This window comes from Dasypus novemcinctus, chromosome 2, assembly GCF_030445035.2.
Source record: "Dasypus novemcinctus isolate mDasNov1 chromosome 2, mDasNov1.1.hap2, whole genome shotgun sequence".
Taxonomy (NCBI): domain Eukaryota; kingdom Metazoa; phylum Chordata; class Mammalia; order Cingulata; family Dasypodidae; genus Dasypus; species Dasypus novemcinctus.
The window spans coordinates 83,241,739-83,267,153 of NC_080674.1; the positions used below are offsets into that span (position 1 = coordinate 83,241,739).

The window sequence follows — 25,415 nt, forward strand, 5'->3', positions numbered from 1 at the left end:
TTTAAATAATATGACTTTTTTCAAATTCCAGCTTTTAACATATTTATAGAAGAGGTCATCATCCAAGTTAGAAGGTATTTATTTTCTTTACCTTAAGAACAACAAACTATTTGCAGATTCCTTGAGAGAGATAATACCAAAACTTTGCTTCTTTCCCTGTTGGTTGTATATAACTTGGGAAGATAAGATGAAATTCAAAATTGATTTTTCTTGTATAGTAATATTAACTTAAACACAGAGATGAATAGTTCTATAATCATTTCAATCAAATCATGTCAGGAGAACAAAAACTTTTGCTTTTTCAACACTGTTAGAACACTGGACCTAAAATCCTGAAAACTGGCTTCATAAGATGGCTCTACTGTTATCTACTTACATGAATTAGAAAGTCTTATTAGTAATCCTTAAAATGCTACATCAACATCAAACGTAGAAAAACGTATTTAATCAGGACGATAATGTAAATTTATTTCATAAATTAAAATACGTAAAATGCCAAATTTTGTTGAACCATCTGGTTCTCCAAATTTTTTTCATTTTTTCCTCAATTTTGAAATATGAAAACTATAATTCATCTCTTTTCAAAATAAAGTAGTAAAAATGGTAATTCATAATCTATAATATAGATTAATAGTTCAACAGAAATATGTACTGAAAATTAGTGGCTTTATGAAATAGAGTAGTAATAATATATAGCCTGGGATTCAATACAGCCAATAAATAGTAGCACCAATGCACTCTGTAAATTTATTAATAGTATCTTGTAAACAATGCTTTCATAGTTTTGCTTTTATATGTTCAGATTTCTATCAAAATTCTACTGAGAATAAATGGAATCTCTCAAACTTAATTTTTAAGTTAATCTCTGAATCATAATCTACCAGAATACTGGTGACAATTTGCTTGTTTTTCCGGTTTTGGTTTTTATAAGAACTTCCCTTTTCACAGGTAAAATAAATTACATAGGCAAATAAATAAAAGCAAAAAAAGCTGTTTTTATATGTAGTTATAATGCCTGTGGTCTGGTTACTTTAAATGGATACTTATAGAAAAAAACCTGGACTACAAGTAAAATTGAGTTCTGTGCAGATGCACCTATCACTAAAATAGAGTATTTTATGCACTTTCTAGTCAACATAAAAAAAAAGGCACCTCCACCCCTCAGCTATTTTAGTCTCCACAAAAGACCCATTCGTAAGATATCCCTTATCATTTCACACAAACAAATTCAGGAAAACACTGAACTTTTGCATTTTAAAAAGTTTAAAAAATAACATCTCTTATAACTGTAAGGAAAGAAGTCTCCAAAAGTAATTCAACGGCCAAAATCTTCCAACTTGGTTTATTTCTAAAGATTTAAATTCTAAAATATGGTAGGTTTGTCAAGCAAAATTAATATACCCAGAATCCCCAAAATAACAGATAAGGGTCTTCTTATGCTCATCTTGCATCAAACAATAATGATGAAATACTATCAATCATACACAGAAAAAAATGAAGCCCCCAGCTATTTCAAGATTCCACTGACAGTGTAACGTGGAAGTCAGCTAGAAGGAATAGAGAGGGCTCCAGTGACTTTCAAACAACAGAAGAATGAGTTTCCCCTTAGTCACTAGACAAGTTACCGGGATTCCCATCAGTACATCAACAACTGGAACAATCAGAACCCACCCAACATGCACTACTTAAACCTGAAGCATTTTCATGAGTAAACTAGATATTCCACAAAATTTGTCTCTGCTTATCATAATCTACCTAAGTTGGATTATTTAAAATCAAACAGGTCCAAGACCTGTTTAATCTTCCAACTTTTTTATAGATGTTATAAAATCTAAGAAATTATTAACCCTATATTTTATTGATTCCTTTCTCCTTCCTATATAACTCACCTTGATTTGGCCTAAAGCCACAATTAGACAGTATATACTTCCTTCTCGAAACAGTATAGTGCCTATAGCACTATAATTTATGAAACTGAAAGATCTCCGAGAAGCCTCACTCACAGAGGCTATTTTTGTCTGAATAGGACCCTGAATACTAAATAGCACTTAATTCAAAGAATTAAATTTCCACGGATTTAAAAAAGATAACAAAAATAGTCTCTGCCACTTGCAGCTCCTACCCCCTGGTTTATTGGACTTACCCCCGCCAGCTGACAGGGAGGTGAAGAAGGTCAACCACCATACCAGGGTGCCAAGAGTGCCTACAACTGCAAACAGGAGAACTGCATCCATCATCCAAGTGGAATCTAAGCATCCTCTCGATACAGAGGTGGAGTGGACATAACCATCCCAGGGTCCACAGAATGGAGAAATAGAGTATGGATTAGAGTGGACTTACTGATACTCTATTCTGGAACTAATGTGATTAGTAATGAAAGTAAACATAGCACTGAGATGGAGAAAGTGGCCATGGTAGCTGTTGAGGGTGGGGAGAGGGAAGAAGAGATGTGATGTGGGGGCATATTCAGGACTTGGAATATTCCTGGGTGGTACTGCAGGGACAGTTACTGGACATTGTATGTCCTCCCATGGCCCACTGGACTGGGGGAGAGTGTAAACTATAATGTGGACCACTGACCATGTGGTGCAGCAGTGCTCAGAGATGTATTCACCAAGTGCAATGAATGTCCCATTGAAGATGGAGGAGGTGGTTGTTATGGGAGGAGTGGGGTGAGGGAGGTGTGGGCATATATGGAGACCTCATATTTTTTTAATGTAATATTTAAAAAAATAATAAAGAAAAAAATTTTTAACATCCTAAATATCTAAAAAAAGAAAAAAAATAGTCTCTGTCTTGTCAAAGAAGTCTGAAATTTTGGGAAGCATCATCAGCATTTTCCAATTATATGAAAAAAACAATTTAACTACAGAGACCATTAAAAATGTGAAAGGTGTACCATAAATACCTATTTGTTTAAAGTAAATGGACAACAGGATGACATTTCCTAATTAGGGAGTCAAGCACTTTTTTTTTATTTGGGCTAAAATTACTGATTTGAATTGGTTGATGATACAGAAGTGTGCCATCAACCTATACCTGTTTCTTTCCCTTTTACAATTTCTAAAGTATACAGATAAAAAGGCCATTTCACTTTAAGTCACTGTATTTCTTCCATAGTAACAAAAAATAACAACAAAAAAAATAGAAAATAAAACAAATTATCTCTAAGCAATCTTGAATATCTTAAAGGTCTGGCAAACCTAATAATATTTCTTTTCATCTTGGTTTTAGTTTGCAGTTTCTCACAAATATATCCTTCTCTTAGCTCTATTCTAAATGACAAGAGGACCGTAACACATACACAATTCTAGTACATTTCAAATCTCCTAGCCTTGCTAAAAGGACAAGCAAAATAAATGACAATATATACAGATCATAAGCAAATTCCCAACACTCACCGTATGCTAATAGCCAATAAGCAAAAGAAAATTAACTTATAAAGCCTCACAAATTTATTAAGCAAAAAGATTTTTCTATATTTAAGGAATATTTATTAGGAAGAACATTTAAAGATGGTATGTTATACTCTTAAGCCAGTTATCACCATCCCTCCTATCAATAACTGGTTATTTTACAGTTATTTTACATTACCAAGACCATTGCCCTTTTTGGAAAATTCTTCAAATAAATGCCACTTTACTCAAGTTCCCAAGAGAAAAATCAAATTGACCTGCATATGCTCCTCATTGTTGATTTTAAATGAATATAAGGATGCTTAATTAATGATCAAATTAAAGTACTGACGAATTTTGCTTAGAACAGCAATAGTTGTAAACTTTAGTTAATTCACCTCATGCTTGATGTTGCAAATATTAAATATATATTGATAAAAGTTCATTTATTACATCATTTATAACTCTATAACAAAAAATAAATGTCTATCCTAATCCTGTCAGTTTTATTTGAAAACCAGTTATGAGATTTATGTAAATAAGCTATTGACATACTACATAGTACTTATACCTTTAAATTTTAAATTTAAATATACTTTTACATGGGAAGCAGATGTGGCTCAATCGACTGGGCTCCAGTCTACCAAATGGGAGGCCCTGGGATGCAAACCCAGTGAAGGCAAGCTGATCCATGCCCGCGGAGAGCTGACGGCCCGCAAGCTGATGGCCCGTGCCCGTGGAGAGCTGGTGCAGCAAGATAAAGCAGCAAAGGGAGACGCACGGACACAGAACAACGCGCAGTGAATGGACACACAGAGCAGAGAGCAAGCAGCGGCAAGGGGGGGCCGGATAAATAAGTAATATAAATCGTAAAATACATATATACTTTCAAATAATAAAACAATTTTTGGTAAAGAATCAGTGTTTTACAACTGATAATTCATATAATACTTTGTAAACTTCACTACTGACAGGGATACACTGATAAATATGATAAATGTGATCATAAGGAAGATTAGCTAAAAAGAGAATATCAATAAATCATACTTTGTCTTTCTATATGCCATTTGCTTTCCTCTGAGCTTAAGCTTGCCCTGTTACAAACAACAAATCTGTGCTTTATTACATCTGAGTAAAATGGAATTGATATTTTTTAACATCTCATATTATTTGTTTCCTGTTTTCAGAATGGTAGAAATTGAACTGTGATCAAGTCACTTTCCTGCTTACACACCTAAGGGCTCCACTGACCTCAGGATGAATTCAGAATTCTCATCCTGGCTTTCAAGAACTAGCCATTGCTTATCTCTGCAGCCTCTACTACCTCTCCAAATAAATCCTCTCCCAACACACACATATTACAGCACTACTGAATTTTCTGTTTCTTTCTCTCTCACTTCTGGACTTCTCACGAGCACAAACTGTTCCCCATGCCAAAAGCCCTGTTTACGTCTCTGGCAGGGGTTATCCTGTTCACTGTTAAATCCCCACTGCCCTGTACAGTGCCTGGCACAGACCAGGTTCTTGATAAGTATTTAATTTAAATAAAATAAATTTACAAGGCATTTTTTTAACTTTTATTTTTGAGGGAGGGATTTGTTGGGAACTTGGAAAATAATAAATGCTCACAACTGTTATCTTTTTATTGCCTTCCTTTCTTTGGTTTAAAAAGGTGCTTTTTGGTCAACTCGCTTTGATATTTTTCTTATTAAATAATATAAAAAACTTTACATGCATTTATGGATAAAGATAAAAGTCTGAGAAGGTTATATTTTCTTCTTTTTGCTTATCTGTAGTTTCTAATTTTCCTACTATGAATATTTATTAAGTAATAAAAAGCATTTCTGAAGAGTACTAGTAAATTAATCAAATGAACTCACTTGTGCCTGTAAATAAAGGTTTTCCTCAAGTATTCTCATTTGGACCTTCTACAATTTTAAAAATAGAAATGAATGGGAAAGGGTTGGCATTTGTTAACAAGGGAAGATTTTAAAATCTATTTTTTCCTGCAAACTTCTGCTTTAAAGGCTAGATACCTAGAGGTTCGTAGCCACAGGAAGAAACATTTAATTTTCTTACCTCTACCAGTCATTTCCCAGTGATCCTGTGGAAATGATCCCTTTATTCTAATCATTACCTCCTAAGATTCAAAAAGGCTTTTAAAAATCAGTTGACAAAAGCAAGCAATGTAACCCCACCAAAGCATCTGATCCCACCCTAAAAATCCCTTTTAAGAATTCACATACTCACACTCACCTTCAAAGCCTACATACCAAAGATAAAACCACTTTACCTACTTCCTTTCCCTTCTATGTCCCTGATGACATCCAGATATCACCATCCTTTATAAGTAAACCAGTCCATAGCAGGTGATAAAACCTTTTTACTAAATGATAAAACCAGAGTCCCCCAACTGAGACCCCTGAAAAATCCCTAAAGTGAAAGATCTATAAGCCTTCTAGTCTTCTGTTCTTCCTTTCTCAAGTGCATGTTGTCCACATTTGATGTCTCCTCTCCCTCACCTATATTCACTCCTCAAATAACAGCATTCTAGCTTGGGTTCAGTCACTCCACTGACACTTTTCTCCCTCAGGTCCCAGATGATACCTTAATTTAAAAATCCAAGGGCCATTTTCAGACTTTGTTTAACCTCCTCATTCATTTTACTACATTTGGCATGGTAAACCACAGCTCTACTCTCTAAACTTCCCTTCCTTGACTTCTGTAATAGCAATTCCTTACAGGTTTGTTCACATCTCTGGTGTCCCTTTTCAGTCTCAATCCCAAATCTACACCTTAAATGTTCCCCAGTTCTGTCTTTGATCTCATCACATATTCCCTCTCTCCCAACATACCCATGAAAAAGAGCTTCACTCCCATCTCACAGCTTCAAATGGTATACAATGCAAAGAAAGTGGGCCATATATAAGAGGCAGAAACAGTTAAACTAACCTGTGCTGTTAAAAGTCAACTGGGGGCAGTCATGTGAGAGGCTTCTGGAATGCTGATAATATTCTTTCCTGACAATGTTTACATTGATGAGTTCAGTTTGTGAAAATTCATCAAGCTATACACTGATGTGAAGTTTTCTGAATGAATATCATATTTCAATAGTTACTTTTTTTTAAAGGAAAAAAGAATAAGTGAACCTGAGTTCTTATTCCAGCTCTGACTTGAATATTGGCTAAATTATTTATCCTCTTAAAAGACTTAGACTCCTCATCAGCAAAATAGAGATGGTAATACATACTTAATAGCACTGTAGGGAAGAAAATAAAATATATAAAATTCCTGGCATAATGATTGAAACACAGGCAACTTAATGCTTACAAATGTTACTCCTCTTTCCCTAACCCATCTTAATTCCCATCTCCATCCTAGACTTCTCTGAGCTCAAGAACCATATATCCAATTCCTCCCAAACTATTCCGTCTTTACATCTGAATGGCACCTCAGACCGGGCTCATCATCTTCAGCATTAAGCCTACCTGTATTTTCGTATTCCCTCCTCTATTCCCTCAAAGTCTATGACTGAAACGTCTACCCGCAATTACAGTCACTTAAAAAATCTTGGTTTTTCATATTTAGGCCACCAAATCCTGTCTGTTCTACATCTAAAATATCTACTGTACCACCAGTGATGTTGAAAATGAGAACATAAGCAGCTATTATTACAGCTTCTCAAGAACTTCATAATGAATCATTCTCTCTTGGCCCCACCCTCCATATTGGTTCCAGAATGATTCTTCTAAAAGGCACCTCAGATGATGTCACTTTTCTGCTTAATATTTCTTATCAATTTGTCCCAAATCAAACTGACATTCAAGGCCATTCTTGAAATTGTTACTGTTTAACTTGCCAAACTTATCCTCTATAGAACATCCATCCCTAACAACTTCCTTGCAGTTCTCCAAATATACCATATTCTTTAAATCCCCCATGTTCCTGACACGCTTCTCTCTCTCCTTTGAAAACTCTTTACTTGCCCCTCCTCCCAACCTGGCAAATGCCTTATTTGCCTTCAATATATATCCTCTTAGAAACACCTTCCGATACTTCTACAGCCCTAGGTGAATTCCATGAACTTTTCCAGAACTCTCAGTAGCACATTCTACATAGCCATTATAATACTTGTTACTCTACTCTTACCTGCTACTTCTAGGAGAACAGAGTAACTCTCTCTGTACACTTGCTGAGAATGGGTCAACTATGGATAGTGAGCTCCTGGAGAGCAGAGACTACTTTGTTATTAGATCTGACTGGCTAACATATAATAGACAACTAATATTTCTTAAACGAATAAAGGAGCAGTAAAAAGGATGAAAATGATCACCAGCTTATAAAATTTATATGAATTTATACTATTATAAACAAGTTTTAAAAGCATTTGTAAATGCTACTTTGACAAAAACCAACTTTTTAGAAAGCTGTTTTCTTAGACCATTCTGTACAAAGAACTGGGAGACTTGTTTCAATTTTTTTTTTTTTAATTAAGAATTAAACACTGTGCTAGATGTTTTCCATTTCCTCTCCAGATCTACCTTTCTCTCTCAGTCCTTTCTGCCCTGCTGTGAACTAGGATGTCAACCTCCACAGACCTTACGCCCTGGCCTAGGCTCCCTTGCCTAGGCTCCCTTGCCCTCCAGTTCCCAGTCAAGTTCAAAAGACAGAGGAATGAGCAGACCCAAGAGCAGGAGAAGAAAGAAGACCAAGACCTCCTCACTACCAAGCCTCCCACGTCTCCCCATCAGAAGCATTTGATAGCGACTATAGTCCTCTTCATATAACCTTTGCTCCAGGAGGCTGGCCCTTCTCCAACAACTACAGCTCTCACCAGAACCTGGTAAGTGCTCTCTCTTGCTCCTTCAAACTTATAGGTGATAAGGCGTCCCTTATTGCTGGTCCCTGGGTGTTTCTCCATCCTTGCTGATTTTAATCCTGCACATACCTTCATTAAGCTCTCTTCAATTATCCCTTTATGGGAGCCATCTGTTTCCTGCTGGGGACCTGACTAATACAAACACAAAAACATCTTGTTAACTAGCAGCATTTTTGCCAGTACTTGTATTATCAGTTCTCAGGTCAATGATACACCCCATCTTGCAGAAAAGCATCAACAGCCCTTAATGTTTTGGTAAACACTTGCCTATATCCTAATCATCTGGCCCTGAATTTATAAGCCCAATTTACATAAACTTACGTAAATGATCTAGTATCCATTTGAATTAAAAATGAAGAAGTCGTTTCCCAAGATGAAATGTTACCTGAAAACTATTCCCAATATATACACACATACATATATGTGTATATGTGTATGTATTTGATGGTAAAAATCTCATGTGAGTTTTCCCATTACAATATTTGTTGTAACTGAATTAATTAAAATTGAATACAAAATTCAGGATTTTTAAAAAATGCTTATTGAAATACTTTAATAGCTCCCTAATAGATATTGCTTAAATACAATGATAAAGTGTAATTGGCATATAATTTTAATTCAATTATAAATGACAAAGAGCACATGGAACTGTTTCTATTTATTCTAATCACTGGTACTATAGAAATTACTAGGTAATAGCCTCAATATGGTTGCACTATTGCTCCTGGACCACATGGAACTTTCCAGATGCCATAGGCCAAAAACAAACAAAAAACCAACAGGCCATATGCTTGGTGAAGAGACAATAAGTTACAGGGGATTCATAATTAGAAGGTTTTTCCTAGACATTACATAGTCCTTTTCTATTTATTTCTGACTCCAAAGTTTACAAAGTGAAGTAACTTATGCCAACTTATTTTGCCTCTAGATACAGAAAGAATGAGAAAACAGCTCTACCTGAAATTATCCCTTGAGCTCCTAATTGGCATCTTTCTCTCTGAGAAGCATTACATCCAAGATGTTAAATCTCAGTACCTGCTAAAGAATTCAGAACTACTTGGGGAGTACCTTTGGTGCCTATTATCCTGTCCAACCTTTTAGCAGTTGAGAGCTACTTCTAATCTTTCCTTTATCTCTTTCTTCTCTGTTGCCCCACACCCCAACTAAAAATGGTAGGTAGATGTAAAAAGAATTATCCAAGTATCCCCTTACAACTCCCATTACCTTTTCTTTTCCTTGTTAAGCAATTAGACATAAGGAGGCAAAGTAGTTAAAAACGAGCACCGGAGTCAGAAACCTAACTCTAAAAGCAAACTACACAACTTACTGTGTAGACTTGAACAAGGTATATAACCTCTCCAAGAGTCAGTTTCCCCATATATAAAATGAGGATTACATCTACTTTAAGTTGCTGTAAGGCTTAAGTCAGAAAAGAATACTCTCTCAATAAACCATCTCAAGAGACTTTCCCTCCCTTTTTGGAGAACCATGAGAAGAACTCCCTACCCCTACACTCCAAATTCAAGTTAATTGGCAAAAGAAAAGTTCATTGATCAATGCTGGCCTAAACTTTCACATAAATTAGAAAACCAAAACTAACCTAAATCTCATGCAAATCCATTTATATAACAAAAGCATAAAGACTTCAAACAAAAATCATATTCTGCTTATTATGTGGCACTTAACGAATTCAGTAATTGCACAGGATTGTGTTTAACTCACACTGTGACAATACTTTTCAAGTAATCAAAGTACTAACATCAACTTTTAACTATAATCCATGATTCCCTGTTGAATCAGATCCATAACTAAACCTTTTGAAACATTTATGACTCTCATCTAAAAAAGGCAGCTGTAGTATAATGACAGGGACACTGACCTCGGAACCAAAAGAATGTAAACATGGCTCAGCTCTGCCCCTTATTAGCTGTATGGTCTTGGTTGAGTAAAGTAAATTTCCATTTATAGATCTCAGTAATCAATGGGGATACCATCTATCTCACAGAATGACTGTAAGGCTTAAGTATAAGGTATGTTAAATACTTAGAAAGTTATAAAGGACGACTTTCATTTATATTATTAAATGTGTTTCAACAGAGAAAAGGAGATTATTTTATCAAACATTCATATTGAAAATATACACACATTTCATAGTAATAAACTAGGTAATCTCCTGTCGTCACAAAATTCAAGAGAAAGACTACAAGACGCCTATACTTTAGATAACTCTTCTTTAGCAATTACATATTAATTCTGGTACCAAGTATTGGAAATGAGCTAGATACAGTGATATCCTCTTGTGACATATTTATAACAAGTTACATCCTTCATTCATTTATTCCACAAATATGTAATCATAATTCCAGGCTTTGTGCTAAGCAGTGGGATACAATGGTGAAGAAGACATCTCAGTCCTTGTCTCCATGAGGCTTACTATCTGACAGGAAGATGAGACATTAATCAAAACATCACATAAACACAAAAATAATTCATTTTTCATGACAGATGTGAAAAAGGAAAAATAAAGGTTGCTATGAGAGCACTGAGTAAGAGGGCTTAACTCAGTCTGGGAGGTTTAGGAGAAATAATTATGCCAGCTGTACCATTCTTTGTCAACCCATTAGGCTTTAAGTGCTCCATAAATCTTAGCTATTTCTATCATCAACATCATTGAAAAAGCCATATGCCCCACTGTCCTCATGCCCAGGACAACTGTACCCCTGGGGTTTGGGAAATAAGCAATAATTAACCCTATTATCTAGAGAGACCCAGGTAAGCTGGACCCACCACCCAATTTCTCAGTAAAAACCAAAACCAGTCTTCAGGAAGCATAGCTTCTCATCCAAAGTTTGACTCATATTTAAGTATTTTTGAGCAATAATGCTGATGCTGAGAGGTTTTCTCAACTGTAACCGCTGAGATCTATTCCCTCTGCCAGAAAAACTTGAACCTCAAGTCTTTTCAAGACTGGGTCTTTCAGTATTACTCAGGTATCTGCTTAAATGTCTCTTCCTCAAAGAGCCTTCCCTAACTACCCAATCAACTGTACCTTCAGCCACTTTCTATATTACATTACCCTATGTTATTACTTCTATAGCATTCATGATTATTTGAGATTTATTTTCTTCTTTATTATTATGTTTCTCCTTCCAACTTGAAAGTAAGTTCCATGATAGCTGGGACCCATTTTAGTCCCCCCCATAATCCCAAAATACATCTTCTTGCTAAAGAGCCCCAGTTTTGTTTATCAAGTTGAAGTAAAGGGGAGCAATGTTCCCAGATGAACAATGCCTACTTCAAACCAAGTATGGTAATCCCATCATTACCTTTGACACTGGACAGCTCTCACCAAAAGACAAAACAGGGTATGAGCTAAGCAACTTTAAGAAAACTTTTTCCTCCCTGACTGATGAGATACGAAGAAGGAAAACCTGTCCTTCTTTCCAACTTTACACTGAGTTGTGAGAAAGTAATGCTTGGAGCCTAATGCAGCCATACTGCATTCATGAAACAAAGACCAAGAGAATCGCAGAGAAACTGATCCCAAACTCTGATGTTCTTGGTTCAGTGAATCAACTCTGAAAACTACCTCCTCCAGACATCCTGCTATGTGAGATTTATTTTTAAACCTCGATCAATTAAGCCTTTTTTTAATCTCCTGTTTTGATACCTGAAGACAAAAGTATGATAAACTCTTAAGCCTCTGTTTGTTCTGCAATATTAAGAGAAAATAGTAACTACAGCCTACTAGATTCTTTAGGGAATTAAAAGAGACAGGGCAAGTAAAGTGCCAAATATAAACAAAATACTCAAATAATAATATTGCTGCTATAGTTACCATTAAACAATAACTTCCTATGACAAAATTCCCCAAACTCTTCCTTCATACAGTATTTTAGGAGTTTGTTATTTTACAAAACCGTTTATTTAATTTTGCTTAGTTAAAATCCCTTTTAACAGGCCAATTCATTTATCCATCTTTCTTCCATCAATAAAATAGCTTTTGGTCATTTCGCAAATTTTAAGTAGGTAAATGAAAGAAGAATCAAGGCAAATATCGAATCACTGAAGAAAAATAACCGTATTAATTTCAGGTGAGAGCATATTTTTTGGCATCAATCCCTCTCTTAATTTATATGGGCAGATACATATACATATAAATTTTCATTTATTAGAGATACATATAAATTTTCATTTATTAGAGAAGAAAAAGGCTACAGTTGAATATTCTTGTCTTCTCAAATATTTCATCAGTATTTTAAAATGGCTTAGATTATACTAATTAATTAAAACAAAATTAGTAATTAAACCTAGTTTTTAATACCTACAATTACAATTTCCTTAAAATAGGAAAAAAGAGCAAAGTGCTATACTTCAGTCTCTACAATAGTCTCTGTGCTGAACTACTTGTCTGACATTATGCTTATGAAGCAAAATTAATATAGAAGAGCAAAAATGGAGCATGCCAGGTCATTGGTTCAAGTTTACTCTTGATGAACTGTGATTTAAAATGTTATGATGGCACATTACTGTCTAAAAGCTGTTTTGAGTCCTAAATAAAAATATAAAAATCAAAAATTTTGAAGTAAAATATAAGAATGGTTTTGTCATTCCTAAAGAAATGACAAAGTTTACCAACTACAAACGAATATTAATTCATTCATTGCTCTGGGGTTGCCCAGGCTATTCTGTCCAGGTAATATTTTTGGTCCTGTCAACATTACAAGAATATCATAAGCTCAACTTTTTATAAATCCTTAAATATTCATCTACTCTGTCAAAAAATTACCATTTACCCATGATAACCAACCAGTGGGACCCATTATGATCAATCATAAATTTGGGCGGCCTGCACAGCGAGTAAAAATTACCTGGAAAAACCGATTCTTCCCTGGGTGGTCCACCTTCCACCTGTTTTTCAATGTCCTCAAACAGTGACTAAGATGTATAGTTTGGGGAAGGTAAGAACAGCCTCTACTATTTAACATTACTAGACATTACTGAAAACAAGTACTAGATAAATCCTGGAGGACCAACCTCTGGGTCACCTTCTGTAAGTACACTGGAGGCTTTGGTATAATAGTGAACTCTAACCATCCTACTTTTACGTTAAGTATATATATGTTAAAATGTTACCTGAATACATATGTTACATATGTAAAATATACACAAAGTCTGATCAACAAAGTTTAAAATCTGAATATAACCACTTAATTTTTGTTCCACTCTTCAGATATTAAAAAATATATCTTACTCCATAGCTTTAATGCTATTTTAGGTCCATCCTTTGGGAAAAAAATTATTAATACAAGTTGTATTAGCATATATTTAAGGAGGCTTACATATAACTAAATAAAACGTCATTATTTTTCTCTCATTCCCACAAAAATGTTAAAGCAATAATGTACACACAATAGAAAATATTCCCATGTATTACAAAAGAAATTATAATTATTTTCATTTGTTATTTTAAAATTATATATTCCCAGCATGAACACATCTTTGGGACCAGTATTTCAGTACTCAGTCCTATGTCCTTTACTAATGTATAATTGTGGTTTCAATGGAAGAATTCTAAATTTAAAATGTTTTTTTTCCCAAATGTCATGCCCAATTCTAATTTCTCAAAGTGAAATGTTAATAAACTATAGGCTGGGTTTTCCAACCACTGCCCCACCGAATATATTCTAATTTTAAAACAAAACAATTCTATTTTCTGCCCCACCAAATATATTCTAATTTTAAAACAAAACAATTCTATTAATCTAGTAAGATTAAGTCCACTACTACACAGCAACTAAAATATAATTAATTTTTTTCATGCTGAACTAGATTTAAGTAGCAAACTCGTTTTTAAAGTGTGAGAATAAATCTTTAATATAGATGGGCCCAACAGGTGTGAGTCTGTTTTCTTTCGCAGCTCTGAAAAAAAATACAACATATTAATACTAAGGGTCACAATAAATCTCTGGTTAAACAATACTAAAACTTAACTCTCAATATCTTAAACATTTTCTTTCTTTCTTTAGGTTTGTTCCTTCAAAAGAATACTCCTTGTAAATGATGGAAAATAAATCCCTCACAGCTAAGATGTCATTTTAAACAGAAGTTGTTTAGTAATCTCAAGGAAACATCCTGGGGATTGAGAAGGAGAAAATCAATTTAATATCTCAGAAAATTTCATTCCCATGAAGGTATTCCTTCATTAGTTTAAGGTATCTTGAATTGCATTAACTGCTTGTTAAACAAGTTTCTGGAAACACATTATTTCACTTGCCTTAAGTTTATTTTCCTTGAGAAAGGAAAGAAGAAGGAATGTTTATAATTTTGGAGGGGAGGAGGTCTTTCTTAATAGGAAAAACGGGAGAGAAATAAGTTTGACACTGGTAGATACTAATACCTATAAGCTCTCTCTTTTATATGGTTATTTAAATGTTCATTAGACTATAACCACTTAAAAATGAGCATATGGTATTTCTTTCTTGGTATAGTCAACTAAAAAATTCACAATTTAAAAACCAAGTTACTTCTCAAAGCCCTAGGTGAAATACACAGTTTGATTTCTGTAGTTTCTGATTAGTATACTTAATAAATGTCACTATATACTACGTGCTAAGTACCTTTCGTTCAACTTTGTTTTACAGCAGATTTACCTATGCTATTACAGAATTTTAAAGGATCCAATTAGTTAATGAAAAATTACTGTCACTACTCATCTACTTTCAGGTTATTCTGTATATGGTGCTGTTTGGTACTATTCAGCAATATTTCAAATTGGAACTGTTCACAACTGTTGTATCTACTTTCAGTGCTTAGGTAATCAAATAAAATTCCTGGAAAAAGAAATCTTAGGAAACAAAGATTTTTCATTATTAGGCTTCCATCTTTCACTCCTTAAATTCCTATGCCATCCCACCACCACATATGTATCTTCTGTCAAAATGGAGAGTATTAAGCATCATGGTAGATCAACAGTCAAGATTGCACATTTGATCAAATCTTTAGTCTGTTATATCTGATTACATAGCACTATTCCCCAAATCTATCGCATCCTATCCTAGATCAGGAAGGCAATCTAGTATATTAAGAAATGTGTCTTTCAGCTTCAACCACAGGTTCTAAAGTTAGAGAGATCTGTGTTGGAAACCCAACTTTCCTATTTTCTAGCAGTGGATTTCGGGGCAAATTTCTTAACCATTCAGTCTTAATTTCCTTATTTCTTCAAATGGAGAACACCCCATCATGTAGGGTTGTTAAAAGAATTAGAGAAAATGCAAAATACTGGCACATGCACAGCAAAAATAAAGTTGCTGTTGTGTTGTTGCTGTTATTACATATTTCTGAAATACAACTAAGCTAGAGAATGTGGACCCCAAACTTCCAAATCCTTATTTTGGAGGTCATTACATTTTTTTGCTGTTGTTCACATTTGAAAAACTGAGTCTAACATATTCATTTATTCAACAAGTATTCATTTAGTACTTTCCACATAAGAAGGCACTATCCAAAATGTTAAGAATACCTCAAAGAATAAATTTTAAGTATCATCCCTGCTCTCAAGAAACTTACACTTTAGGGGAAGCTAGGCATTTAAACAACCGATTACACAGTTAAAGTACAGCTGTGATCAGTGTTGCAAAGAAAACCTACAGGGTGCCATGAGAATTGCTAAAGGGGGAAATGACCTAACAGGATCAGAATTAAGTTTCTACACAAACATCCCACCTCTCTCCAAGCGTTTTCGATCTCTATCTATATAACGATGCCTAATTCAAACTGTTGTATATACTTGATTGGTTTAAAAGAACGAAACAAATAGTTAACCAAACCCTGGCCATCTTTATGTTCTGAACTGTATAGTGAAATTATAGAAACTGTGTAAAACTTACAAATTAATTTCAAATATTCCATATAGTGAGAAATGAAAGAGAAAACAAAAGATAATAGGTTAAGCACCTGGCAGTTGTCCACCATGGACTCATCAGAAAACACATTTCTTAATAAATTAGAAGACAAAGATTTTAAATTTATGTCTATACCATTATTTATAATAATGCCTCTTTTTTTTCCAGAATATTTCTTGTTAAAGTGTACTTTATACTGAAAACAAAAACCATTTGTGATTTTTTTTAAGAATGGAAGCTGTTTTAACTGCTTACTAAAAGAGAATTATTTCCTCAGGTAAAATTAAACTAAAATGAAATTAAAAATCTGGTGGCATCCATTTTAAGACAACTTCAGTAAGTTATTACACTGTTACTATAGATTAGTGTCATTAAAGTCACAAGTAAACACAGAGGGGAAAATGAGCCGTCAAGTCTCCCACCAAAATGAAACTAAATGAATTCTATAAACAAGAAACTACCTCAATGTTTCTTAGATTCAAACAACATTCACCTCGAAATTAATGCAACAACACAGAACAGTCATGTCAAATTCACTACAAGTTTCACCTATATTTAGTTCAAATGCCAAGGTAATCCAGAAACCTTGCTGCCAATTATAATGAATGGAAGAAATGTATTTAAATCAAATAGCACCATCTAGCAGAACCCTCATCACTGCTCACAAAAGTAGACGTTACTGTGGTGCTCAGTTTGGTAACATGACAGCAAGAGTGGCAATTATTTGTTATGATAGAATCAGAATTCAGAGAGCTGGAAGGGACCACAGAAATGGCAAGTAACTTCCTCCTTATTTAACGTAGAAACTAAACAATGTATCTACAAAATCACCAGGATACAGATTAGATTCAGTCAAAGTTCACCCATGCCTGGGATCCCAGCTAAAATCCAAAATTAGTTTTATCTCAAATTCAGCCACCCCAAAACAAAGAAGATTGTGCATCAATACATTTCAATTCCTTCATCCTAAAAATATGAAATCCATATATTCCATAACTATTAATACTACAAGAGCAAAACATCTTCCTTTAGGCGTTTTTATTTTATTAGGGAAATTACAACCAAATAATTAATGCACACAAATTAAAATGTTATTTCAAAACTTCAAATCTAGTAACTTCTGTTTCTTAGCCAGATTATAATCCTATGATTTTTAGATATGCCTTGTCACAGCAACAAGATTCCAAATGCACCTCAGAAAATATATCTGAAAAAAAACATTATCTCCGTTAATTTTTGTTTGTTTTGTCACATCAAGGCCTACCACCCCCAAAAATCCTATGAGAATTGATTGTGTTGCTGCGAACACGAAGATTAGGAAATGTTCTCATCCCCAGGGCACAAGAAACTTTCAGGGCAAGACTGCCTAAAGCAAGGAGGGAAAGTCGGTAGTCTGCACCTTCGGTTTTTATTTACGCAGCTATTGCTCTGCGAGAGGTAACCAAAGTCCCTTTCGAGAGATGCTTTCAGACCCTTTCCCCCGGCTTGAACCCCCTTTCAATGACCAGATAAACCTGACCCTCAGAGCTGAAGTGGTTACTGGGAATCACTGTTCTGATGCACAAAAAGGAGGGGTTCTTCCTCAGTGGTCACAGTCACTATTCGCTCTCATTTTTAGTAACAACCAAGTCACCGTTACACGTACATAAGAATAGCAGCAAACAACTCTGCTTCGCAGTGTGCCGTGACGGTGGCATCCCGGGTCGGGAGGGGCTCTTTGCTCTCCCGTCTTCTCTCGAGCGCCCACGGAAGTGCACACCTGTATCCCCCCCCCCCCAACGCCGACAAAAAACTCCTCCCATCCTCAACGCGTCTCCCCTCCCCGCCGACCCCTTTCCAGACCACCGCCCCCTCCCCACGGCGGAGCGCCCTTCCCCCTCGCGCCGGCCGCGCCGCTCGCTCAACTTCCCCTCCGCGCGCCCCAGGACCCCCGCCCGGGGACGCCCCGCGCGCCCCGCCGCGGCCCCCAGACATTTAGGAGACAGCCAGGCTCCACAAAAAGTTCTCCCGCCGCCGCCGTCGCGGAGTTGGGGCTGCGGCGCGAGGCGGCCGCGCCAGCCTCCTGCAGCGGATCCCGCTCCTCGCCGGCACACTTTCCCTCCCGGGAAACGCGGTCCTCGCCGGACTCCTAAACTTCGGCGGCGCCCACCCGGCCCGGCCCGGCTCCGCGAGGCGCGGGGCAGCGCACGCCGCGCCCCCCGGCTCCGCTGGGGACAGCCCCGACGCCCGCCGGACCCGCACACGCCCTCCGCGCCCCGCGCGCGTCTCCGCGCCCCGCGGGGCCCCGCTCCGCGCCCGGCTTCCGCCCTCCGCGCGCCCGACTCCGCCGGCCCGGCCTCGCCCCGCGCCCGCGGCCCCGCGCCCGGCCCCCGCGCCCCGCCGCGGCGCCCCGCGCGCTCCCCGCCCGCCCCCAGCCCGCCCCTCCAACACCCACAGGTCCCCGCGCGCCCTCCCGGACGCAGCCGCCCTCTCCCCGCGGCCCCCGGCGGCTCCCCGGGCCCCCGCAGCCGCGGACCCCGGCTCTAAAGTTACTTTGTGAGGTGGGAAGCCCGCGGGTTATTCCCCTCGATCACCCAAACAAGTTTCCATCCTCGCCACCAGCACCGTCGTCGCCCCCGACACGCTCGCTCCTGCCCGCCGGCAGCCCCCGCGGCCGCCCGCCCCGCGCGAGCACCTCCTGGGAAACAGCCGCGCCCCGCGCCCCGCGCCCCCACCTCGCGCACCCCTCCCCCTGCCATCCCACCCCCGGCTCTCCCCGGGCGGAGAGTGTCGGTGTGTCTGTATGCCGCCGAGGTAGAGTGAGCCGTGCGAGTGCGTGCTGGGGTGTGCGCGCGTGTGAAGGCGGAGGGGGGGAGAAGCGGAGACACTTACTTCTCCCGGGCCTGGCTGTCGGACGGGACGGCGTTGCTGTTACTCTTGCCTTTGCCGTACATGCTTGTGCCGAGAGCAGCTCCCACTGTCACGCACCTGTCAACCCATCACAGCCTCCCCGGGAACAGCCCCGTCCCCATGGCGACCCACGCAGCCACCCCCACTATTGGCCGCCCCACGCCAAAGCGCCGCCCCCTTCGCCCAGGCAACGCGAGAGACTGACAGGCCTCCCCCACCCTCAGGCCCTTCGGAGCGCGCGGTGGCGGCTACAGCCTAAGCGGCAGTCTCCTCCCTCCTTGCCTCCCTCCCCGAATTCCTCCCTCCCTTCTTCCCTCTCGGCTCTCCGCCCTCCTCCCGCTCTCCTTCCTCCCTCCCCCCTCCGAACCCCGGCGCAAGGGGGGAATTAGAAACTGCTCTAGAAGGATTTTAAACAACTGGCTGTTCTCTCCGCCGCCGCCCCTCCCCCCGCGCCGCCCGCGCTCGGCTCCTCACTGGAGAGAAGGCGCCGGGAGGAGGGGAAAGTGCGGCCTGGAGTCTCGGGCAGGAGCCGGCGGAGCTGGAGCCGTGGCGGCCCCAGACTTCGGGGCGCCTGCCGAGTACACGGGCAGACCTACTGCCCCAGCCGCCCTGGGGGCTCCCAGCAGACCCCTCTCCCGCTCCTCCCCTGCCTGTGCCTCGCGCTGGTACCCACGGCTGATCTCTGCCGCCCTCAGCCCCACTCCCTGGGGTGTCGCCCTCGCCCTGCTCTCAGAGGGCCGACTGGCGAGGGACACCCGCGCTGCTCCCTCGACCTTCTGGCTGAACGACCGGGAGAAACTCTCCTTCCCTCCTGGGGAGGGACTGCGCCTCCGGCCCTCGGCGCCGCTGGGGTGGCGTCGCCAGGCTCCCGGGGCGGCGCCGTGCGCCCCGGGAGAGCGCCCTGCTCCTCTCTAAGGGGTGAGCCTTCCCCCAGAGATGAGGCGGTGACTCCTGGGGGCGCAGTGGCCCCCTACTCCGGCCCCTGCGCGTCTGAAGCCCGGCTGAGCACCAAGTCAGCACCCCTGCCAGATCTGTCAATGAAGAAAAGGGCCCCGGGCATCCCCACCTGGCCTGGTTTTCCAGCCTTAGCTGGCCGAAGCCTACTCGTTCTGACCCCTGGCATGGAAATAGCCAGAGAAGGCCTAAAAAGACATCCCAATCCTTAGCTATCAGATTAGGGCCCAGCAGCGTTCCAAAGTGTGCAAATCTGTGCCTGAGCTCAAAGATTACCCGAAAATATTAGTCCCTAATCCCGTTACTGTAAATGTGCAAAAGTTTCTGACACACACAACCAGGTTCCCAATGGAACTCCACCCTATATCTTGCCCAAGATCCTTGACTGTAAAACCAGACTGGGTGCAAATGGGGTAAAAAAGAAGAGATGGAGATGACAGGAATAGGGGTGCAGGTAGGGGTGGAACTGTGAAAACATCTGAGAAGGATCAATAGACAAAACACTATGGGAGGAGAGAGGAAATAGGATTCAGACAGAGAAGGGTACCTTTCTATTCCTCACGTATAGCTTTATGCCTTTAGTAGTACGATCATAAAAAATGCACATTGACATACAGAAATATTCGGAATGGAAAGAAATGGGCTTGTGTGGGCATTGACAGCAAGTGATAGGAATAAAACATCAACAGAAGGTTAAGGAAGGGCATTTAGTAAAAATGGGGAGGTAGAGAATGAGAAACAGGGATGGCAACCAAACATAAATCAAAGGATCAGAAAATGAAGAGGAACGTCCTGCTCTACTGGTGCTCGGGAAAAGGAAGAAAAAAATGGGGGGAAAGGTAAGATATAAAGAAAAAAGAAGACTAGAATACACAAAAGAGGACAAAAATAATGATATAATTATGATACAAGGATATAAGAAAAATGAAAGCACTTTTAGTAAAAGGACAGAAATTCAGAAAAAGCAAATAGAATAAAGATAAGGAAAGTGAAAAAAAATTCCCATTGGCTTGCATAGATTAATTTCCAAGAGAATTAATTTGCCATTTCCAACTCTGAAATTCTCCTTTCTGTTTCTGATGACCTAGAATAATTTGGTGCTTGAGACATTGCATTCAAGGACCCTGAAGAAATGGGACCCGTGAAGGTGATCCTGTAACCCTCTCTCTTTTGATGAAATTTTGCTCAAAATCCTCAAATGTGTATAAGGCTGCCACTGTTTATGGACTCTACCTTTGAAGTTAGTATTATGGCATTTGTTGTTCAATTTTATACCTCCATGGGCTTTAACCCAGAAAATTATTAGCATCTCACACCTCCATCACTCAAAGAACACTCTCTATGACCGGCTGCTCTAAGAAAGTTGTCAAGGAGAGAGCTCTGGCTGCTGCTGACCCACCCTCTTCCACTGTTGGTATAAGGGAAGGTTTCCACTGAAAACCAAGAGTGGGCTTGGAACTGCTATTAAAAAAGCAAATTAGATATTCTTAACAGCGATGTTGGGATTCTCTAGATGTGGTTCTCAGTTTGACACATTAGAATTGCCTTAGGAGTACTTTATTAATAGTGTCTTGGAACCCACCCTAGACTAACTGCATTAGAAATCTGGGGATGGGCCCAGGCTCTGTATTTTTTTAAAAGTTCCACCTGATTCTTATAGGTAACCAAAGCTGCTTACTTCTGCTCTTGAGTATCCATTTAAAGACAACCAATGGGCACCATCAGAGCTTAGAGAAACTCTGATGTGGCTGTGCATAGCAGAAGGACATCACCATGATCTAAGTCAATCAGTTGTCTTTACAGTGGACTTTGTATTCCACCACTGAGCCAAAAAACTTGTTAATAGGATGAAAACATATGACCACTTGTGTTCTTATAGTACAAATCCACAAATAGCTACTGTTTAATCTATTTCCTAAGAGAAGAAAACGAAGGAAAAATGGAGAGACTGTTTGCTATCTACTGCCGTAATTTATTCATTTGTCGGTTTTTACCCAAATTTGAAATACGGAAGAGTCCTCTTGGTACTGGCATATTTTCTGATATTTCAAAAATAAATAAATTATAGACCTGCACAGTAAGGTATGGAATACAGAACAATTTGGTCTTAGCGTCTGGAAAGAATAAAATGCTAAAAGGTCTTAGTTCAGAACTTGCCAAGTTAATGTCAGAGTTACCTTTACAAGAATTTTATCATCCAACAAATACACAAAGTGAAAATGTGACTGTTCCTATATGTGGTAACCTTAAAGCTTAAGTAATCAAATCAATTATCATGAAAACATCTCAACAGCTACCTGAACCATCTCTATTTTATTTTCCTCTTAATGTTTACACATGTAAATAAAATGCTTCCTTGCCCTTGTTCAAATTATTTTGAGTACAAAGAGTGTTCTTTGCATCAGCAACTGTATCTCATGGGGCCAATATTGTAATTAATGAGATTTGAAACACAAATTCTGAGCCAAATTTGAGATCCCAGACACAGAATTGGAGATCCATTGTTTTGTCTTGATTTTAAAAAAGGAAGAGAGGGGAAATTTAAACCTCCTTAATGTAAAGGATCACAATGTATTTTTAACCTCACGCACAAGATTGATTAATCTTGGGGGTCTAGACTTTGTGTAGGGAGGTGCTGACCAGCTGAGCCACCAGAATTGGGTATTTGGGTTTGATATTTTTTTTCTTTCAAACTTCTTAAGCCAAATACAGAACACACAACAATTACACTATCATTAGGACTTTTTTTTTTTTCATTTTTTTGGGGCACATATGCACAATTTTCCCTTTCTAAAACCTACATTTTATTCTTGGAAGTCTTTATCATTTTAAAAAGGGCAGTTCCTTATACCACCCTGTTCAAGCCCTCCACTGACTATATATTTCTTTGATCCTAATTTTTACTTCTAAAGCAATGTTAATAATGTCTACATTCTTAGAGTACATGGGAACTCAGAAAAGAGGTCCCTGTGTTTCATAGAACAAAGAAACTACCTCTTTATGTTTAAATGGAAGCTAATCATGAATGTAATTATTTGCATGTTAATCTACAAAAATAACAACACTTAAAAGAGAAAATATATAGAAAAATAAAAATAAACTAAACATTAAAATGAATTTTCTTGGTTGGAGCCCATTTTTCTAAAGGACAAAACTGTTCCATTATTTGTTTCATAAAATAATTAATTTACAAAAATAACATATTAGTTGCACTCATATCACTTTTCATTTCAAAACATTTAATAGATATTCCTTCTTTAATACTCAGTGTACCTCAGTTAGAGTTTCCTAAACAGCTTTTCAAAAGGTGTAAACTGAGTCCTAGAAAGATTGCTTAGCATGACCTGATCCATAAAGCAAATAGAAGTAGCTCCAAGAGAAGAACTCCATGTTCCCAGACCATGAAGCCACACCTCTTTCTCTCAGAAGTGACTATTCCACAGAGGAATGTGAGCAAGCTCTGAGATGTATGTCACTCAATCCACCTTATGAAACTTCATTCACAGGCAGAACAGACCAATATGCTCAGATTCACAAATTGTTCCAATGCCATGTACCAAAATAATGGAATGAATAGAGTCATTTGCAGCTATAATCCTATGTAACAAAGTCACATATACCAGAATAATAAATAAAATGGGCCTCAGATTAACATTATTTGACACACTGGTGTTGATTTAATATCAGTTAATCTGAGGCAATGACTGTTCACTTAACCTATTTCACAAGATTTTTTAACCTACCAAAGGGATGTAAGACAGTATTTAGATTCTATGAGTTCCAAACAGTTCCTTTTGTAGAGTGCCTAGCTGTTGTTTTTTTCCTAGCCGTTGTTAACACCACCAAGAATTTGCAGTTTAGTAAAATGAAATACAAGAAAATAATCCTGATACAAAGAATTTGTCCATAAGATAAAGATGAAGAAAAAAGAAAGAAAAAAAAAGAAAAAGGGCTACCATTTATGGCAGTTTCACACAATTTAGCACATTTTACAAAATAAATGACAAGCATTGCAGTGTTTGTTCACTGGCTGGATTTTTGTCATTAAATGTTGAGAGTTATATAATAGGAAGAGTGTCAAAGAGTACTCCCTATTCAAAAGTATTAATTTTTTTTTAGTGAATTCCTAAATCTTCACAATGATTTTTTACTTGGTAAGGTTATGACAATAGTATGCCTGCACACTCTTAGAATTGAACAAAAGCCCCAGTGTCAAGAGGGAGGCTGTGTAACATCCCAAGCCATGTCATTTTCTTCTATTGGGAATGGAAGCATTAAAAAAAAGAAATACCTACTATATTTGTTTTTCATAATTTTCCAATGTAATTGGATCTGTTTAGCCAAGTATGTCAGAAAAGGAAGATGACTAAAATTATACCACTATTGACTGTTGTTTATTATAAAATAGTTTAAAAACAAAATGTTAAAAAATATATATTATACACTATTACAGGGTGTTGATAGGATGATACATGGGGGGAAATGTACCTAAAGCATACTTCTATGGTATGCTTTCATGTGGTATTCATGTTGTCATAGGCATGTTTTCTCAAAAGATAGAGGCTCACAGTGGCTACCAAAATATTAACCTTCCATCCTGGGAAAGTCCTGCTACTTTCTCAGATAAAATGGCAAGAATCTCTGGAATATATAAGCCTTGCCCAACAAAAGGAAACAGGCCAATCATAATGCCTGTACTTAGGAAGCTTACTCCTGTAAAAATGAAACTTGGCGTAATTATAATTAATGCCTAAAAGTTACCTCCTGAAAACCTCCTTCTTATTCAAATGTGTCCTCTCTCTAAGCCAAACTCAGGAAATGAACACCCCCCACACACACACAAACCCAGATGTGGGACATGACTCTCAGGGATGAACTTCCCTGGCACATTATTTACAAGCACTAACAAGTGATGCATTTGGAAAAAGCCTTTGACAAAAAGGAGGAAATACTGAATTTTTAAAAAAGTGTCTTAATGGCTAAGCAATTTCAAAGTGAGCCAGGAGGTCATTCCAGAGGTTACCCTTTTTCAGGTCTCAGGCAGATCTCACTAACTGCCACAGTGAACAAAGCCTCGAACAAGAGTGCTCCTGAAGGCTCCAGGGATGTCTGGACATCAGAAGCAAGGCACACAGCCTCATGAAATCAACGTCTCCTCCTCTTCCCTATTTGGGAATATACAATAATGTATTTCCTCTATATAACATAGTTATACTCATTTATAATTCACCTACTCATAATTCTTCTACCCCTTTTATTTAAACTTATAATTTACAATATACCTATTAAATATATCTCTCAGAGAGTTAAATCATTGGATTGTTCATGTGCCATTTGAGACCCGAATCCCAGTGGAGTTTTGCAGCCATCTCCTACTCTCCAGTTCTTCAGACT

The 25,415-nt window shown here is 38.5% G+C and overlaps 1 protein-coding gene across 10 annotated transcripts in view; it reads right to left on the reverse strand.

Moving 5' to 3' along the window:
- Positions 1–19,377, reverse strand: part of SSBP2 (single stranded DNA binding protein 2) — a 350,060-nt gene extending 330,683 nt beyond the window's left edge. For 6 of the 10 annotated variants that reach the window (XR_011646098.1, XR_011646097.1, XM_071208813.1 and 3 more), the window contains exons 1-2: positions 18,711–18,931; positions 17,824–17,937 (exon numbers count right to left, since the gene is read on the reverse strand). Coding sequence is in view for 8 of the 10 variants with exons in the window: in XM_071208813.1 (XP_071064914.1) it covers positions 17,824–17,937; positions 18,711–18,916 (320 nt within the window). In the remaining 2 variants the exon portion in view is untranslated. Of the gene's footprint in view, positions 1–17,823; positions 17,938–18,710; positions 18,932–19,049 lie in introns of those variants that run through there. The other 4 variants (XM_004455906.5, XM_012524234.4, XM_058275518.2 and 1 more) reach the window with 4 other exon arrangements.
- Between the last annotated feature and the right edge of the window lie 6,038 nt (positions 19,378–25,415).